At 43.9% G+C, this 20,797-nt stretch overlaps 1 protein-coding gene across 1 annotated transcript in view; it reads left to right on the forward strand.

Annotated features, from left to right (window-relative positions):
* Positions 1–4,709: 4,709 nt before the first annotated feature.
* COL4A4 (collagen type IV alpha 4 chain) overlaps positions 4,710–20,797 on the forward strand; it is a 105,985-nt gene continuing 89,897 nt past the window's right edge. Inside the window, exons 1-2 of the mRNA XM_057746495.1 lie at positions 4,710–4,730; positions 5,166–5,243. Of these exons, the coding sequence (XP_057602478.1) occupies positions 4,710–4,730; positions 5,166–5,243 (99 nt within the window). The remainder of the gene's footprint in view (positions 4,731–5,165; positions 5,244–20,797) is intronic.

Below are 20,797 nucleotides of genomic sequence, written 5' to 3' on the forward strand. Positions count from 1 at the left end.
GTAGCTTTCTGGTGGCATCTTTAGGATTTTCTATGTATAGTATCATGTCATCTGTGCACAGGGACGGTTTTACCTCTTCTTTTCCAATTTGGGTTCCTTTTATTTCTTTTTCTTCTCTGATTGCTCTGGCAAGGACTTCCAAAACTATGTTGAATAGTAGTGGCGAGAGTAGACATCCTTGTTCCTGATCTTAGAGGGGATGCCTCCAGTTTTTCACCAGTGAGAATGATATTTGCTGTGGGTTTGTCATATATGGCCTTTATTATGTTGATGTAGGTTCCCTCTATGCCCATCTTCTGGAGAGTTTTTATCATAAATGGGTGTTGAATTTTGTCAAAAGCTTTTTTTGCATCTATTGAGAAGATCATGTGGTTTGTATCCTTCAGTTTGTTAATATGGTGTATCACATTGATTGATTTGTGTATATTGAAGAATCCTTGCATCCCAGGGGTAAACCCCACTGGATCATGGTGTATGATCCTTTAATGTGTTGTTGGATTCTGTTGGCTAGTACTTTGTTGAGGATTTTTGCATCTAAATTCATCAGTGATATTGGTCTGTAGTTTTCTTTTTTTGTAGTATCTTTGTCTGGTTTTGGTATCAGGGTTATGGTGGCTTCATAAAATGAGTTTGGGAGTGTTCCTTCCTCTGCAATTTTTTGGAAGAGCTTGAGAAGGATGGGTGTTAGCTCTTCTCTAAATGTTTGGTAAAATTCACCTGTGAATCCATCTGGTCCTGGACTTTTGTTTGTTGGGAGATTTTTAACCACAGTTTCAATTTCATTACTTGTGATTGGTCTGTTCATATTTTCTGTGTCTTCCCGATTCAGTCTTGGAAGGTTATACCTTTCTAAGAATCTGTCCATTTCATCCAGATTGTCCATTTTGTTAGCATATAGTTGCTTGTAGTAATCTCTTAAGGTGCTTTTAATTTCTGTGGTGTCCATTGGAACTTCTCCTGTTTCATTTCTAATTTTATTGATTTGAGTCCTCTCCCGCTTTTTCTTGATGAGTCTTGCTAGAGGTTTATCAATTTTATTTATCTTCTCAAAGAAGCAGCTTTTAGTTTTATTGATTTTTGCTATTGTTTTCTTTGTCTCTATTTCATGTATTTCTGCTCTGATCTTTATGATTTCTCTCTGTCTACTAACTTTGGGTTTTGTTTGCTCTTCTTTCTCTAGTTTCTTTAGGTGTAATGTTAGATTGTTTATTTGGGATTTTTCTTGTTTCTTGAGGTAGAATTGTATCATTATAAACTTCCCTCTTAGAACTGCCTTTGCTGCCTCCTATAGGTTTTGGATCATTGTGTTTTCATTGTCATTTGTCTCTAGGTATTTTTTGATTTCCTCTTTGATTTCTTCAGTGATCTGTTGGTTATTTAGTAGTGTATTGTTTAGCCTCCATGTGTTTGTGTTTTTCACAGTTTTTTTCCCATAATTGATTTCTAATCTCATAGCATTGTGGTCAGAAAAGATGCTTGATACAATTTCAATTTTCTTGAATTTACCAAGGCTTAATTTATGACCCACACTGTGATCTATCCTGGTGAATGTTCCATGTGCACTTGAGAAGAATGTGTAATCTGCTGTTTTGGGATGTAATGTGCTACAGATATCTGTTAAATCAAGCTGATTTATTGTGTCATTTAAAGCTTGTGTTTCCTTATTAATTTTCTGTGTGGATGATCTGTCCATTGGTGTAAGTGGGGTGTTAAAGTCCCCTACTATGATTGTGTTCCTGTTGATTTCCTCTTTCATAGTTGTTAGCATTTGCCTTACGTATTGAGGTGCTCTTATATTGGGTGCATATATATTTATAATTGTTATCTCTTCTTCTTGGATCGATCCCTCGATCTTTATGTAGTGTCCTTTCTTGTCTCTTGTAACATTTTTTATTTTAAAGTCTGTTTTATCTGATATGAGTATCACTACTCCAGCTTTCTTTTGATTTCCATTTGCATGGAATATCTTTTTCCATCCCCTCACTTTCAGTCTTATGTGTCCCTAGATCTGAAGTGGATCTCTTATAGACAGCATATATATGGGTCCTGTTTCTGTATCCATTCAGCCAGTCTGTGTCTTTTGGTTGGTGCATTTAGTCAATTTACATTCAGGGTAATTATTGATATGTATGTTCCTATTACCATGTTCTTAATTGTTTTGTTTTTGTTTCTGTAGGTCCTTTTCTTCTCTTATGTTTCCCACTTAGAGAAGTTCCTTTAGCATTTGTTGTAGGGCTGGTTTGGTGGTGCTGAATTCTCTTAGCTGTTGCTTGTCTGTAAAGCTTTTGATTTCTCCATCGAATCTGAATGAGATCCTTGCTGGGTAGAGTATTCTTGGTTGTAGGTTCTTCCCTGTCATCACTTTAAATACATTGTGCCACTCCCTTCTGGCTTGCAGAATTTCTGCTGAGAAATCAGCTGTTAACCTTATGGGGGTTCCCTTGCATGTTATTTGTCATTTTTCCCTTGTTGCTTTTAATAACTTTTCTCTGTCTTTAATTTTTGTCAATTTGACTACTATATGTCTTGGTGTATTTCCCCTTGGGTTTATCCTGCCTGGGACTCTGTGCACTTCCTGGACTTGGGTAGCTATTTGCTTTCCTATGTTAGGGAAGTTTTCAACTATAATCTCTTGCAGTATTTTCTCAGGTGCTTTCTCTCTCTCTTCTCCTTCTGGGACCCCTATAATGTGAATGTTGGTGCGTTTAACGTTGTCCCAGAGGTCTCTCAGGCTGTCTTCAGTTCTTTTCATTCTTTTTTCTTTATTTTTTTCTGCATCAGTGATTATCACCATTCTGTCTTCCAGGTCACTTATTCGCCCTTCTGCCTCAGTGAATCTGCTCTTGGTTCCTTCTAGTGTATTCTTCATTTCTGTTATTGTGTTGCATATCTCTGTTTATTTGTTCTTTAATTCTTCTAGGTCTTTGGTAAACTTTTCTTGCAACTTTTTGACCTTTGCATCCAATCTTTTTTCAAAGTCCTGGATCATCTTCACCATCATTATTCTGAATTCTTTTTCCAGAAGAGTGCCTATCTCCTCTTCATTTGGTTGTTTTTCTGGTATTTTATCTTGTCCCTTCATCTGGTACAAAGTCTTTTGCCTTTTCATTTTCTCTGTCTTTCTGTGGCTGTGATTTTCATTCCACAAGATGAAATACTGCTGATACTGCTTGATTCTGCTGTCTGCCCTCTTGTGGAGGAAGCTGTCTAGGAGGCTCATGGGTGCTTCCTTATGGGAGGGACTGATGGTGGGTTGGGCTGGGTGGGTGGAGCTCAGGAAAACTTTAATTGGATTTGGTGGGTGGAGCTCAGTGACACTTTAATCTACTTGTCTGCCAGTGGGTGGGGCTGTGTTCCCACCCTGGTGGTCTTTTGGCCTGAGGCGACACAGCACTGGAGCTTACAGGTTCTTTGGTGGGGCTAATGGTGGACTCTGGGAGGGCTCACGCCAATGAGCACTTCCCAGAACCCCTGCCACCAGTGCCCCTGTCCCCTCGGTGAGCCACAGCTGCCCCCCACCTCTCCAGGCAACCCTCCAACACCAGCAGGTAGGTCTGGTTCAGTCTCCTGTGGCGTCACTGCTCCTTCCCCCTGGGTCCTGGTGAGCACACTTTTTTGTGTGCCCTCCAAGAGTGGAGTCTCTGTTTCCCCCAGTCCTGTGGAGGTCCTGCAATCAAATCCCACTGGCTTTCAAAGTTTGATTCTCTGGGGATTCCTCCTCCTGTTGCTGGACCCCCAGGTTAGGAAGCCTGACGTGGGGCTCAGAACCCTCAGGACTTCTGTGGTATAACTGTTCTCCAGCTTGTGAGTCACCCACCCAGCATTTATGGGATTTGATTTTAACGCAATTGCACCCCTCCTACCATCTCATTGAGGCTTCTCCTTTGTCTCTGGATGTGGGGTGGTTTTTTTTGGCGAGTTCCAGTGTCTTTCTGTCGATGATTGTTCAGCAGTTAGTTGTAATTCTGGTGCTCTTGCAAGAGGGAGTGAGCACACGTCCTCCTACTGCTCCATCTTGATTCTTCCTCTATGTATATATATCTTCTATCAGAAACGTACATTATTGGTTCACTCATTTTATGTTTCCTCTTTATATGTTGGTCTAAAGGCTAAAGTTTATGCTGTTGTTAGTTTTAGAAGATCTATCAGTCATAGAAGTGCGTGGTCCTATCCACATCCTTGGCTCTTAGCACTGAGGGCTATTTTACCACCTCCTCCCTCTCAACATACAGCTCAGTCTGTGAACAAGTGCTCAGTGCGTTTTCACTGCAGGTGCATCATGCTGGCTGTCATTAAGGATCTGCTTATGGAAACAGTTCCTCTGGAGCTATACTTCTGTACTGAAGTGATTGATGAGTCACCACATACATAGTGAGAATTTGTGAGAAAAATGGGCTGATTCTTCCCATGGGGCGTGTGTGTGTGTGTGTGTGTGTGTGTATGTGTGTGTGTATGTGTGTATGTGTGTGTGTAGGATATGTTGGGTTAAGACAGAATGTGACTCTGGGGTCACTCTCTAAAGAGAGTTGAAGTAAAGCAAGCTAAAAGTGGGAAAAGGCCCAAATTATTCAAGTTCAAGAGCTTTCTGGTTGAGACACACACTAGAGGAGCCATCTTAGAGTATTGGCAAATTATAGGAAGAACAATTTAAATCCGAGCCCAAAGCTGTGACTGCAGTACTGACCCAGGAGGGTCTCACTGGGGGACACATGCGCTATCTGATCTTGGAGGTAAAGTAAGGGGGACTTGGAAAGAAAGCCAAGCTTATAATGTAAATTAGACACCATTGTGTACTTAAACAGTTTCCCCAACTACGTAGTTAACATTCTAAGGCTGTTCGCAACTTAGTAAACGAAGTTTTATCAAGAGTGAGAGATTGCAGAAAATTCTGGTTAAAGAAAAGTAACTTCAGAAGGAGGTTTTTATAAAAAATCCCAGCTCACATAAACTTTTATCCTGCTCACATAATCATCAACCCTTTTATTATCAAGCCACAGTGTAAGTTCTTTGCCTTTTCATATGTCAGTATTAGTCTTTTCATAGATTCAGAGGTAAAATTATACTATGACATTCTCATGGGTGAAATAAATCAAGAGTGCTTGTGTAGATCATGCATGCAGCGAGATGATGAATACTGGTAAACTAACGGATGCTTCACTTCCTAGGGTGGAAAGAAGTTTATTGGTCCCTGCGGGGGAAGAGATTGCTCTCTTTGTCAGTGCTTTCCTGAAAAGGGGTCTTGGGTAAGTGATGTAAAAATCAACATGGGTGGTAGGAGGGGAAAATGGGAAATTACTAACCAAAGTGCATAAAGCTTCAATTACGAAAGATGAATAAGTGCTAGAGATCTTCCACCCAGCCTTCTACCCACTGTCATCAATAGTGTATTGTTCATGTAAAATTTTGTTGAATCACCTTGTACAGAAAGGGTCCTCCTGCAAATGGTCCATGCCGGATTGCTGTATTGATATTCATGCTGTATATCAGCATTTTAAAGGCTCTGTCTGAGAAGTACTGCAGTGAGTTAAAAAAAAAAAACAAACTATTTAACTTTGTTTAAAGTGGTGTTTTCAGACATTTGACCACATGACTCTTTTTTGGACAACACCTGTTAAAATTCCGTGGAACAGTGTTCTGTAATCGAAGTGAGAGCTGCATTTATCGTGTGCTTCTTACGTCCCAGGCACTGTCCTACGTGCTCAGAATGCTTTGGCTCACTGATTCCTCACAACACCTTCCCTTCCCATCTTATGGTATGATCTTTGCAGTGTCGAAGACTTCAGCACAGAGCAACTGAACCTCTTGCTGAAGTCTACCCAGGATGGTACTCTTGGGGACTACACCCGATTCTCTGTCCTGAGATGCACAATAACCCTCTTTTATGGGGTCCCTTGAACATTTATTTATGAACCTCTCTCATATATTCTGACAGCAGCAGCAGGCAGGCACTAACTCATCTGTCCTGGAGTATTAGATCAAACCATCCTTTTGATTAAAAATACTCCCACAATCTTACAAGAAGGGTGTGTGTTTCAGAAGCTTTGGACCATTTTTGAATCATATCAGTGATCATTTTGAAATGTGTCCAGATTGATCCCACAGGGCTGTGTGTGATGCTCAAAAAACACAGTTCAGTAAAGATGAGTCAACAAGGAGGTGAGAGAAGGGACTGTATATTTCTCCACCGCATTGCTTTATTGTCACACAGTTGTGTGATGTGTGTGTGGTTCCTTTGTCGCATTCTTACTGGAAGCAGCTAACTTGTTGAGCTTAAGTTATGACAAATCCCTTTCTGCTTAAACTGATTTGTTTCTTCTTCAATATGTCAAAAATTTTGGCAATCAGAATTTATCTTGAGCTTTTGCCAGCCACTTTCATAATATAATGCATTTGCCAGGAAACAAAGTTAGGACCCTAAAAATGAGCAGCCTAAGTGCTTTAGCTTTTTTAGTGTCAATGGACACAATACTTAGGAAAAAAGTCTGGCATTTGTGTGAGGTTGTCCTTATAAATATGCCAAGATTTTAAGACCCTTTGAGCTTGAGGCCCAAGAAAAATGTAATGATCAGCAGGAATGGGATGGGAACACCACAGAACAAAGAGGGACATCTGCTTTGATGAAGCCAGCTAGATATGGTCCTCTGATTTAATGATGTCTAGAGACTTTTTTTTTTTTGCTGTCACAACTGGATGGAGCGGGGGTGCTACTGGTTCTAGTGGGTCACAGGCCACAGCTGCTGCTCATTATCTACAATGCACAGGACAGCCCCACATGAAAGAACTATCCATCCTCAAATGCCATGGGTGCCGAGGTTGAGAAACCCTGTTCTAAACTTACAACAGCTCTGAGGCCAGTGGGGTTATTATTTCCATCAGCCAGTACAAGGAACTTGGATTTCCAAGAGTTTTAAATTACTTGCTAATATGTGGAAGAGTCAGGAACCCCCTCCTGGTATCTGGTCTCAGCCCCTGCATTTGCCCCATAATCAATGAGAAGAGGACTACACTCAGGTTCAAACATCAGTTTTAGTCTTAACTTTTGGAAGCCTTACTGGCCGCTTGAATCTGCCCGAGCCTGGCAGTTTCCTCTGCTCAGTTTCCTCATATTTACACCCTTGGTGCTTTGTCTCCTGGGTCCTTGGGCTGTTCAGCTATCACAAACGTGTGCACACCTAGAGGATGCTCTGCCTCTCCTTCCCATCACAGCGCCATGGGTCAGGAGGACTCACGGGGGTGGGCCGCGCTGTCTCTGGGTGGTCAGGGAGAGCTGTGTACAGAGCACGGGTCAACCTCTGCCCTTCCTGGCACAGATGGGTCCCTTGTGACGGCCGCAAGTTGCTGGTGACGTTTTCCAGCTAGGGATTTTGGAGCATGGCTTGTGCATACCTGGGATGTGGTTTGGGAGGTGGCCAGCCAACTAGAACACCATCTTTTGAGCCTCAGTGACAGCTGAATGTGGACTATGAAAATAGGAATATACCGGATTCCAAGGGTTGAGGCTCTGCCCGAGGCGGCACAGCCCATGAGTGGAATAGCCAGGCCTTCCTAAGAAGGAAATGATTCCTCTCTTACGGTTGAATGGCTGAGTGAGTGGTTTGTTCGGCTCCAAATCAAAACTGCTGTGTGTACAGCGAGGGATGGGGTGCCAGGCTGGGTGAGGGTTTCAACTGGAGACGGAAGCTGGGGTTTGAGGTAGGGCTGGGATGCATGAAAGGACAGGAACCAAGGGGGCTCCTTCATCTCCTCACTGTCCCACTGGAGGCTCACAGTCCAGCCCCAACACGTGTTCTCATCAGTAACCACCATCACCTCTCCTTGGATCGTCTCCTGCTGCATCACTCTCCCTTGAACATAATCTCAATATTCCCATTCTTCAACCCTTTAATTCTTTTAAAAGAATAAATATAGTAGTTTTTTTAATTGTAATATTCATATATGCTTATTACAGGCCATTTAGATAATACTGGGAAATGAGAAGGCACAAAATAAATCATCCATGGCTTCACTACCTGGAAGCAATCACTTAATATTTATTAATTTTTTGACATATCACCTCTACCCTGGAATGCCTTCCCTCTTCCACTTGGCCTCATCTTTCCTGCCCTCCCCAAAGGAGCCATCCCTGCAAGGCCTCCTGCCCATCCCAGGCAGTGTGGGTGGTCCCCGGTGTGGACCTGCTTCCCTTCCGTGCTGCTTCTCTTACCCTGACCTAGAGCTCTGTTTGGGTTCGAGTGTGGATGTGTCTGATACTCTTGATTAGATTGTAAGCACGTGCTCCTTAACAGCAGTGGTGTGGACACAGGCAGAGTGTTTATACTGGCTCCCAGCCCATAGTGGATGCTCTAGAAATATGTTACCTATGCTTGTTCTCCTTTTTGAGAGCTGGGGGTCATTTTTTGGTATTTCTTTGAGTTGAGCACAGTAGATGGCACCTAATAGGTAGTGAATACACAGAAATCAATAACTTAAAATTCAGACTTCAGCCTGAACAGGGTTTGGGAGCCTGAGCTGGTGCCCACATGCAGAATGTGATATGGGGACACTTGCCAAGTCCAAGGGAAACAGGAACAGAATTAGCGGGACGTCTCTCCCCCAAGTCTTTTTTCCCCACACAACCTGTAAACCTGTTAGTAAGTGACTGTCTCACAGAGTTCAGATTTTCTTGTGAATTTCAGGTAGGGCCAGAAATAAGCACTTAGAGCCATAGAAGGGCGCATGACCGTTGCTGTACTCGGACCTTTTAAAGGTTCAGTAGCATCCAGGAAAGATCTCGAGTCTGAGGTAGGATACTGGGGATTATCCTTTTGGTTTTTTGGGGGTGGTTCAGAGCCCTAACCTGGGCAATAAAGGTTTGGAGCAGAGAGCTGGTCCTGTCCCTCTCAGCCCTAATAGCCTGTGGGTCTGTGATGTGGGGCATGACTTTTCACATGTGACAGCGATTTAATTGGCTTCCAAAATATTTTGTGACTCTGGCTAACGTTTACCCAAACCTCATTATAGCCCCTCTTTAAGGATGTGAACGATGTGGACTTGCGCAGGGTTTCACATGATTCTTTATCAGTTTCAAGGGCGGAATCTCCATGTTTTCGATGTGTGTCTTCTTGTAGGGAAAATTACATAGACGACAACAGGATGTTTTATAAGTTCTGCTTTAGTAACTAGCTTGATGAAAAAGACACGTCTATACTTTTTTCTATTCAAGAGAGTCTTGTTGCTGTTAAGTCAATAGAGAATGGGGGCTACTCTTCGTTGTGGTGCATGGGCTCTAGGCACACGGGCTTCAGTAGTTGTGGCACACAGGCTTAAGTAGTTGTGGCACATGGGCTTCAGTAGTTGTGGCACTTGGGCTTAGTTGCTCCAAGATATGTGGGATCTTCCCAGACCAGGGCTCGAACCCATGTCCCCTGCATTGACAGGTGGATTCTTAACCACTGTGCCAGCAGGGAAGTCCACAATTTGGTAGTTTTATACACAAGAAGGTCAAATGGCTTAAAACTCAAGTTCTGTCTTAGTTTTTTTGTTTCAAAAACCAAAGTCACACATTAGCAAACCAGTCTTTCCTTTGGGAATTTTAAATCACTAAAGTATATACAACTATTTTTCCTTTAATCTCATTCATTTGTCACTTCCACTCCTAAGAGCTTTCAGTCCATGATAAAAATGGAATTTCCTTGGGAAATGTTAACTATTGTTAACATTTTTCATATCATTAAATTATTTGCACACGAAGTTCTAGAATTCAGCCCTTTTATCACTCGCACAACGGTGTTCTAGTACACTCTATAACTGTAGCCTGATGAATGGCTCAGTGCAATTATTTTCATGTCCCAAAGTTTGCATAAGTCAATTATGTTATATTTGGATGGAAGCAAATTCCAATGACAATGGAAAAGTTGGTAAATTCAGTCTGCCACCACCCTTCGTGTTTTGGTTCTGATTCCTTCTTTTTCTTGCTGTGCCTTTCTCCTCCAAGGACCAACTCCATAGCTCATCGTGTCTCTGCTGGAGAATTCTCTGATAAGTGCAGTCCTGCCTGAGCTGACATACTCAGGTGCCTTGAGGGGACAGCAGGTGACCTGAGTGAGGGGCCCTGGGAAGGGACCTCAGCCTTGGCGACTGTGAGGAACTGCGCCATGCATGTGTCCTGTAAAGGCAGCAGAATTCAGAACTAAAAAAAAAACCATAGTGCCTAACGAACAGATTTCCTGGTAGAATTCAACCCACCACTTGCCAGCTTGTAACTGGTTTCCCTTGTTAAAGTGTTTTCCTTGTCACAAATATTAACCTTATATTTCGAAGAATGGAAAACTTGCAGAAGTTAAATGAATGAATCTTTTATGTTAGTTCATGAGGAAGTATTTCTGAACAGGGCGTGGGAGACCCAGTGAGCAGTGGGGGAATACATGCCTATCATTTTATATTATTTGGCCTATTAATAATACTACTAATAGCTGACATCCACATAGAAGAATAACTCCAGCTAAGTAACATGGCTTTCAGCTTGCTGACAATCTCTCTCTTTAAATCCGGCATTTGTGCTTGAAAAAGGAGAGAAAACACGCTTATGTTTGCCTGCTACTTTTATTAAATAATTTGCCTGTATTATTTACCAAACAGGCCAAGTGTACAAAACCTCATCGAGGAATCCTAGTTGCAGACTAGGTCTGAAGATAGATTTTGGCGTCTCTGCCCCGGTCAGTCACCTCATTAAACAGGCAGTGATTTGCAGCTGAGCCCTTGGTCTCCTGTGTGGAGTTCAATACCATAGCAACGACGATTGCTGAGCTCCGTGACCCAGTGTGAACTGTGGCCAGGCAGGCACAGAGCTCAGCAAATGTGGGACTAGGCTGAACTTGAGAGGATCAAGGTCATTACCAAAGTGGAGTCAGCCTTGTTGTTGGTGAGAAATAAGGTGCATCTCAAAGCGGGGCGTAATTCCACACAGGAATAGGGAGAGCCGTGTTTGTGATTCTGAGAATACCTCTCTAGTGCAAAGGTAGCATCTGACTAAATTAGTTACAATGCTGAATTACAGAGTTTTTAGGAAAGAAAAGTGTATTTCTCCTTTCAAACATCATTTTCAGTAAGTTGTCAAGAAACCCAAAGGGAAACAGCTGTCTCCAAGGTGCTCTTTTTCTCACCCCTCTGTCATATATACATGAATCTGCAATTCACTCAGCAAATAACCATTCATTCATTTCATTCATTCAGCAAACAGCCACTGAGCATTCCCCATGTGCCAGGCATCTGACTAGGCTGTGAGGCCACGGGGACAAAGAGGCTGGTCCCTGTGGCCTGGAGCTTGGAGCCCAGCAGGAGAGACAGGTTCACCTTCCAGCCACTATTTCTGAGTGCCTGATGACTGCCAGGCGTGGGATGGTCTAGGTGCTTGGGATGCATCAGGGAAAAGAGCAGACGAAGACCCTTGCTTCCTCCGCAGTGCATAATTTGGTGCCCTGCCTTGATTTTGCACAGGAGCCTGTGTAAGTGATGGATGGTACTGAGGAAGCTTGGACTTGGTGGAATCAGAGGTCACCTAGCAATGGCCTGGAGGAGGCATGGTGTGTTCATTACTGGGGCTGCTGTAACAATGACCGCATACTTTGTGGCTTGAAACAACAGCAGTTTATTTTCTCATAAGTCTAGAGGCCAGAAGTCCAAAGGCAAGATATCACCACTGCCATACGCTCTCCATAGGCAGCAGGGGAGACCCATTCCCTGCTTCTTCCACTTCTGGTGGCTGCTGGCATCCCTTGGCTTGTGGCTACATCATTTCAACCTCTGCCTGCATCATCATATCACCTTCTCCTCTGTGTGTCTGTATCTAATCTTCCTCCATGTCCCTCTTGTAAGGATGCATGTAATGGCACTTAGGGCCCACCTAGATAATGCAAAACAAACTCCTCCTCTCCAGATCCTTAACTTTAGCCCATCTTTTGCCACCTAAGGTGATATCCATGGGTTCCGGGGTTAGGGTGTGGACAGATATTTTTGTGGCCACCCTGCAAACCCCTGTGAGTGTTTGGGCAGAGAGAACAGCCCCTGCTTAGGCCCTAAATTGAGAAGGAGACAGCTGGTGTGTTTGATGGACCAAAAGGTGGCCAGGAAGGTTTGCTCACGTTAGATGAGGGAGCGAGTGGTAAGGGATGCAGTTGAAAAAGCAGATATGCTTTATCCTGAAGAATAAGGAAAGGCTTTGAAAGATTTTAGGGAGAGTAGAAACAGGTTGAATTTACGTTATAAGACGATCATTCTGGCTGCTCTTTGGAGAATATAGTGGGGGGGGGGGTGGAATATTAGGGAAAACCTGTCAGGAGGCTACCATAGTTGCCCTGGTGGCTTAGCTAGGGGGTGAGTGTGGAGGTGGGGGAAGAGGATGGGTGTCGGGAATATTTGGGGGGCAGATTGGTGGGGAGGAGAAGGAGACTCCTGGTGGAGTGGTTGGCGGTGGACGGTTCGAGGCGCCCTGAATGCCCAGGGCGGGGTGAGCAGCTGTGTAGACGGCGTGTGGCCGAGGAGCACGTTTGAGGGGATGGTCATGAGTCCGGCTTTGCGTGTGGATGTGCGGCTGGAGCTCAGAAGGGAGATAGAGGGGGTGCTCAGAGTTGGATTCGACTGCCCCAGGGAGGTGGAGAAGTTTGCCCAAGAGGAAGTGAGACGATGGCAGGGCAGCCCAGTAGGGTGGCAGTGGGACGCCCACCCAGCGCCCCTGCCGGGAGGAAGGGGAGCCAGAACAAGAGACACAGGCAGGAGGAGAACATGGGGGGGGGGGGGGGGGGCCGTGGGCAGGGACACCAGGAGAGCAGAGCGAGGCAGAGCGGGGAGAGATGCCTGGATTCCAGCTCCTCCGGCGGCCACCAGGAGCTCTCAGTGCTGCCTCTTCCAGTCCCCCCGCGGGTGTGCGGTGCTGGGCTGATGTCAGGCCATTTCTAAAACTAGGAAAACCACTCTTCCATGACCTGGCTCAAGGGGTGACCTTATTTTTTTTTTTTATTAAAGTATAGTTGATTTACAATGTTTCAGGTGTACCGCAAAGTGATTCATTTATACACACACACACACATATGATTTTTCAGATTCTTTTCCATTTTAGGCTATTACCAGATACTGAATATAGTTCCCTGTGCTATACAGTAGGTGGGGGACCTTATTTATTGTTCGATGATAAAGCCATGTCTTCTACTTCTCAGTGCAGTGTTTTCTTCCACGGCAGCTGATCCTTTCCTTACATTTTGTATCTATATTATATGAGATGATGGATATTCTCTAAACTTATTGTGGTAGTCATTTCATGATGTGAGTTAAATCATTATGCTGTACATCTTTTTAATCTTTTTTGTTTGTTTGTTTGCTGCACCGTGTGGCTTGCAGGATCTTAGTTCCCTGATCAGGGATCAAACCTGGAACCCCGGGGATTCCCTTTCTTCCAGTTTTATTGAGATCTAATTGATACAGCACTGTATAAGTTTAAGATGTACAGCATAGGGAATTCCCTGCTGGTCCAGTGGTTAGAGCTCTGCACTTTCACTGCAGAGGGCCTGGGTTCAATCCCTGGTTGGGGAACTAAAATTCCACAAGCCACACAGTGCGGCCAAAAAAAAAAAAAAAACTAGAAAGGGAAAAAAAAGATACAGAAAATATAGGCTATTAACCAAATAAAAAGACATCAATAAGTGAATTTTACCTGACTGGTTTGGAATACCACATTATTGTGCTGCTTATATTTGTGAAAAAAATATTCATCTTACATCTATTAAAAAAAAAAAAAGAACACAGCTGAAGATCTTGAGTCAGCGTTACTACAAGCAGTTAAACTGACCAATTTATGCCCTCATTGAGTGAGGTGAACTTAAGGTACAGGAGAATACTCTGCCATTGCAGTCCAGTCTCCTTGGACCGTCTACTCTTTGAGTAACACCTTTTTGTTACTTATTTTATGATCCTTCTAGATCTCTAACAGTTGTTTCTCATCTCTAATAGAGGAGAACCCTGGAAGCACCAGCTCCTCAGCTGCACGTTGAGTCCCGTTTGAGGGTTTAAGTGATGTTATAGTGCCACCTAGTGGTATAGTGGTTGAATTACAATCAAGTATCATAAAGGCAGAGGGGTGCTGCCGAAGGCTTCTTCGTCGGTTTTAACTGTAAAAGTCCATGAGTGTATATTTAGAATTTATATTGTGCAAGGCAGCAGCCAAGATGCTGAGGTGGTAATAAAAATTTACACAGATTCCTGTCTTCAAAAATCTTACTGGATAACATCACCCCAAGCAGATATTAATGAAAGTAACATGCACAAAACAGTAATGAAAAATAGGTGCTGAGTCTATTTAGGTATTATATTAATTGTTTGAGGGTGGATATGAGAGTTTGTATGAGGGTGAGTCAAAAATTATCCGCACTCCTGTTATGTTAAAACTTCTGTAAATTCTACAGAGAGAGTGCGGATAATTTTTTTTTTTTTTTTTTTTTTTTTTTTTTTTTTTGGCACACGGGCTTAGTTGCTCCGCGGCATGTGGGATCTTCCTGGAGCTGGGATCGAACCCGTGACCTCTGCATTGACAGGCGGATTCTTAACCACTGCGCCACCTAGGAAGCCCAAGAGAGTGCGGATAATTTTTGACTCACCCTCATACAAGAGTGAGACTGATGAGGTCTGGGGTGAAAAGGGAAGCAGCAACTTTGAAGTCATGTGTGACTCTGCCTCCCCAGGTGGCCCCAGTCACATGGCCTTGGGTCACTTACTTCATCTCTCTGGGCCTCAGCTTCCTCACTTCAGAATGAAAAAGTAGATACAGGATGACTTTCTGCTTTAAGAATGTAAGTGTTCCGTGAGAAGAATGCACCGTGTCAGTGCCCAGAATGGCGTAAACGCTCAGTGAAGGGTACCCGGGCATCATCACCATCGTCATCAACATAGTCTGGGCTGGAGGAAGGTTGAATTTGAGCTACAGGTGGACAAAGGCTGCTATTGCCTCAGGCAAACAGAAGGCACACGTGTGATTGGAGCAGAGAGTGTAGGTGTGGACACTCAGGGAGTAGGCTTGGCTGGGGTGGAGGAAGGTGGACTGTGCTCCTTGTTGATGGGAGCAGTGACACAGCAGAGGTCGGCTGACAGTTGTATACGGAAATAGGGAGGAGACTAGAGTTAGGGAAGCGGGGGAGGCTGGTGCTGGGGTTCCCCACCTGAGATGACCAGACCACGACCCGAGGTCTCCGCCGTGGGATGAAAGAAAGACAGACACCTGAGATTTAATTCAGAGAAATATGTGACGGACTTGGCCACAGGACGGACTTGGAGAAGGAGGGAAAGAGGATCACCAAAGCGACAGCAGGGGCGGTGGGCGTCGCGGATGGAAGGAACCAGGTTGCCATCTGCTGAGTCAGGGAAGAAAAAGGCAGGGGAACTAGCCTGGGAGTGATGAGCTCACCTATGATATGATGAGCATAAATGTACAGGGAAGAAGAGTCAAGGAAGTTTCTAGAAAATAGTCAGCGATATAGGAGGGGACTAGAAAATTAGATTTGAGAACCACAAAAATGGAGGTCTTTAACTAATTTGACGAATACCATTGTTTCCTAAAAACACTTTATACAAGAAGATAGAATACATCAAGATAAATTTTTCAAGTGTTTACCAATAAGATGAGTCTGGAAGCAGCTGAAAGGTCACGGTAGGTGGGGCGTGAGTGTGGTTTAGCACAGGGACCCTCCGTGGGGCCAGGATGAGGCAGCGGAGGGAGGTGAGGTTTGGAGAGACACCGGCTGGTTCAGATATGAACTCAGCCTCGCTGGGCACGTGAGTTTGAGTAAGTTATGCTTTCCTCATTTATATAGGGATAGAAATCTGCATTTCTCGATGTTGCTGGTGAGGAAAGGTATGGACACTGGCAGTGCATAACCAAGCTGAATAAATACCTTCCCCTTCCTGTGACACAGTGATGATCCGTGTCATGGCCTTATTGGCCAAGGGTAATTTGGAAATTTATGTGTAACTAGTATAATAAAAGCATCTTCCGTATTCATTTGTTCATTCATTCCTCGCACTGATTTATACTTCCTTGTGCCGATTCTCTGGTCAGGAAAGAGCAGAAAAAGTGTGATAGTACATGCATTTGTCATTGTCTATCTGCAGCTCTTTCTCCCAATCCGCGTACTGCTGAAATGACAAAGGACTTCTTAGATTTTGGTCATTCCCCATAGGGTTTGGGCCCTGGAGGCAAACAGATCCGTGCCAGCCCTAAAGGCTGATTTGAAGATTTTGGTTTAAAAAACGTACATATCCTCTTATCGGCTACTCTCCTCTGCCAAGTGTTGTGATATAAAAATAGTTTGGTCTCAGCCCAGCTCTAGACGTGCTTGACACAGACGATTAACAAGGGGGAATCCTAAAGGAATGTTCTGGCCTCAGAGAGCCGGGCAGGCGTGGGATTCCATGTCCACTCCGATCGCCTTCATCCTTTATTTGTACAGCTGGCCTGAGAGCCCAGTGCGGCTGCAGCCACAGGAGGGAGGCGCATATAACGGGTCTGATGACGTGGTTCAGCCTGGCCTTTGGGTAGAAGGCAATGGCCTGGTGGCTTCCCGTGGCGTGCCAGAGCTTCCTCAGCTGTCAAGCCGATTGTCGTTTCTGGATTCATCGAATCTGTTTTCTGAATTCACTGTCTCTCCCTGAAAGTTGGAAACCACAGAGGCAATTCCATGCAAACTGTGGCAAAAAAAAATCAGAGATCTCACATCTGAAAGCCAGCCACTCCCCTGGACATTTTTTCTTTTTGCTACAGTGACTGCAGGGCAGCGATCCATTGCCTATCATGGGTGGCGGGTGCTTGGGCAGGAGTGGAACATTTCTTTAAAGATTTTTATTTTAAAGATGCAAAATTCCTGTGGTTATTTAATGATTCTCTAGTTATAGAAATGTCTTTTCTGGGCTTGCTATTTATGCCTGTTTATCCTGAGGTTAATTCTGCTGTAGCCTGATAAATTAGTAAGCTCAACGATTTACTTTTAAACATAGTCTTTTTTTCTTTTACTGACCCCTTCTTTCACATACAATAATTTAATGAAAGTGGAATTATTCGCTCCATCGCTGTGGGTAAATTATTTACTCAAATTGGATGAACCAACAATGACTATTCCAAAGACTGGTGTTTGAGAAGTTTTTGTGAACAGCTTTATGGCAGATTTAATACTCTTATAGAAGGTTTAGAGTATTTTTAAAAATGTATCCTATAATAAAATAGCTAGTAAGAGGAACAAACAGCAGTGCATATAAAACAAACCACAAAGTCTACCCCGTAAAAGGCAGGCATTTAGTGCTTTCTGTTAGTTTCTTCACTTGCAAGGTAGGGGTTGTGTTTGCCGTTTAGTGTGATTGAAACGAAGGATACCTGTGTCACATCTCAACAACAGATACCAGACATTGCCACGTTCAAGGCCACTGCTCTGCTCAGCCCAGTGTGCAGTCATCTCAGACTCCCATAACTATTCTCAGCCAGACTTCCGGGATGGCAGTTCAGAGACAGGAGAAAGCAGATCCTTTTCCTCCTTTACAGACTTCTCTTGGGTTGGTGGGTGGGTCTGAGCGCATTATTTTATTAAGTATTTATTGTTCTCTGCCTTTCTTACATCATGGCCTTGGGCACCTAGACTCTGTCTTCCAGGAGCTCACGGTCCAGCAGGTGTGGGGCTGGGGGCTTGCAGACAAAGAGGTGATCACAGGAGCTGGTGAGAAGTGTTATTCTAGAGGCATCTTGGAGAGGCATCTGATTCTGAAGGGTGTGGGCAACAGCAGGAGGTCAGTGATGTCTTTCCGGAGGGGAATTGAGACATGAGTTAGAGGGCAAGGGAGGGGTACTTCAGGGACAGGACACGGACATCTGTGAAAGAACAGAGCTTGCTCAGAAACGGCAAGGACGTCAGTGTGACCGATCAGGGCTAGGGGAAGAGGGGGAGAGACGGTGGAAGAATCTGAGAATGCACATTACCATCCCTCATGGTATTTCTGTTTGAGAGTGTTTCCGGTGGAGCTTTCTCAGACCAGGACACATGTCTCTGTTGACTGGAGTTTTATCATTCTTGCCTCTGTGCCGAATATTGCTACTCTTTTTTGTTTTCTCCCCAAAGTTCCATTAGCGCCCTGGATCCGGCACCACGTGTCTAAAATGAAGTACATTAAAGAGAATTCTAGCCAGTAAATTGGCTGTCCTTTCTGTTACTCTTATGTTCAAACATGCACATTTTGTTGTTTTTAAATAATATGTTATTGTAAAATACAGCATTTGCAAAAGATAACTTAGGAGTTTTTGTGTAAATTGTATGTAAGACAAAAAGATAGTTTCCAAACTTAATGAAAAAGCAGTTATTTCCTGAGTCTTATATTTAGGAAAAAATGGGAGCCTTTAACTTATGGTAACCGAAACCGAGATTAATTAACACAGGTAGAAAAGCTCAGCTGAAGTTAGTATTTATTCTTACTTTTAGATTGTAGTTTAGAAATTGTACAATATCCAGAGTAAATTGATATGCCCTCAAACTGCCTCCAAAAGATTCGTGTCCATATAATTAGATTTTATATTTTATTGTTGCCTTTTCTGTAACACGTACTTATACATATAAGCTTCCTTGAAAATGCTAAGCTTATAGTATTTTTTTGGATACTCAGTATATAGTAGCTATTATAATGATGATGAAAAAGCATGAAGAGGAGAGAAAATACAAATAAAGTATGACTTTGATTTATAAAATTTAGGCAGATGTTAAATCTTATCGATAATGTTTGTAGAGTCAATGACTTAATGATGAAAGAGAAATGGTAATTAATCTTTATTATAAAAGTTACATTTGTTGATAGTAAGATGCTCACAAAACAGACCGTATCATTGCCCTGGTTTGCATTTCTCACTCCTGAGATGTGACAACACGCCATTTCTTGTGTATCTTTCTAAAAGCGTTGATTTATAAACATAAATTTACAGAAAGTGTCCATTTGTTTCTCTACAGGTGGGATCATACGACGTATGGCTTTTTTCCCCATTTAACAATGAACAATTTATGATAAGAAGGATGTATAATAACAATAGCTAGCATTATCATGCCAGCACTATGCCAAACACTTTACATACATTTGTTCTTTTTATGCCCACAAGCCACTGACAGAGAAAGAAGCTGAGGAACAGAGGGGTTAAGAAACATGCCCAAGGTCACACAGCTAGTAAGTGTGGGGGCGTGGGCTTCACACACAGGCGCTGACTGCAGAGCCTGGACGCTCCATCACCCTGTTTCTTCCCCATGAGCATCACGAGGATGTTCTGTATCTGCCCAGAGAGACCTACTTTGTTCTTTCGTGCTCAGCCCTGTACATTTGCCTGAGCCCTATTACTTCAGTGCTCCTGTTTTGGGGGGTCTCCAGCTACTAGTCTCTTCATCTTTTTGTCTGCAGGCTTTTTCAGAACCCCAGGAACAGATACTCCCTACCCATCACCACTGGTCCTGCACCAGTGAGGTAAACACCCCGGCTCCCTCATCCCTGGACAGGGTGACTCCGAGGTGTGTATCCTACCTTGAGGCCCAGAGTTTCTGCTCTGGGTTAAGCCCTGTAACCCTCAGTGGTAACTAGCTTGATGCGACAGCCGTAAGGGCTGCCTTTCCTTCTCTCTGTCACGTCCCTGCTTCCTCAGCCCGTCACCTTCTCACCACGTCTCCTTTATGCTCAGATAAACCATTTACATTGACACCTTGTCCTACATTTGCTTCTGGGGCACCCAGACTAACACAGGCTGTGCGGTATTTTACTGTACAAAGATACCATAATTTATTCAATCAGTCTCATTTGGGCAGGTTTTTATGGGATTTCCAGTTTTTCTTGATATTACAAACAATGATGTGGTGAATATTCTTGCATTATCGTCCTTAGAGCAGAACAAGCAGGGCTCCTGACCCCGAGAGGCAGGGCCCCACCAGCCTCCTTCCTGCGTCTGAGCCTTACCAAGGCCAGCAGCACTGTCCAACGTGGCACCCCTAGTGGGGACCAGGACCCATGTGTCCCAGCATCTGTTTCTTCCCTACGAGGTTGTTAAAACTGATTAAAGCAGACAATTTAGGTGATACAAACAAACTTTAACGCTTCATGAAATGAGCAGCTGCCATTCCCAAGGATTCAGAGAACTGCAAAATGGGGAGAAATCAGGAAGCCCTTATGGGATTAAGAGTAAGGAATGAGGAGGAAACAAAAAGAAATGAGTAAGGAACAAGGAAGTAAGCGTAGAGCCCACAGTTGACTTGGCGTTTGGGGATCGGCTGATGGGATAGACGCCGTTTCTGGTCACGTGGAACATTTACAGGGACACAAAAGTTGCATAAGTTTGCTGAAGTGGCACCCAGGCAGCAGGCCTCCCTCTTGGGCTTAAAAGTAGCTTTAACAGGATGCCCTTTGACCCTTTATCCAATGGGGGTTGACCGCATGAGGAGCCCTGGGGCTCGTGCTCGCAGACTGGGCTGGGGCCCCATGGCTGCGCCCTGGTGTCAGGAGGGTGGCCGCCTAACAGAGCAGTCTCCTTTGCCCACTTGAGGGAATTCATTCATGGGATTCCTGAGATTGGCTCACCAGAATGGCACTGAGACACTGATTTCAGGTGACTCAAATTTTTATGTGGATGGGACTCTCCAAAACATACTTTTCCCTGGGCCCCATACACCCAAAGGACCCTCCATTCTTGTAAAGGGTCCTGTGCAGACTTGGAGTGGAACATTAGGGTTAAAATTGCCCAGAGGTTTAAGAGATCTGATCTGAGCAGATATCT

Source organism: Hippopotamus amphibius, chromosome 8 (genome assembly GCF_030028045.1).
Source record: "Hippopotamus amphibius kiboko isolate mHipAmp2 chromosome 8, mHipAmp2.hap2, whole genome shotgun sequence".
NCBI classification, from domain to species: domain Eukaryota; kingdom Metazoa; phylum Chordata; class Mammalia; order Artiodactyla; family Hippopotamidae; genus Hippopotamus; species Hippopotamus amphibius.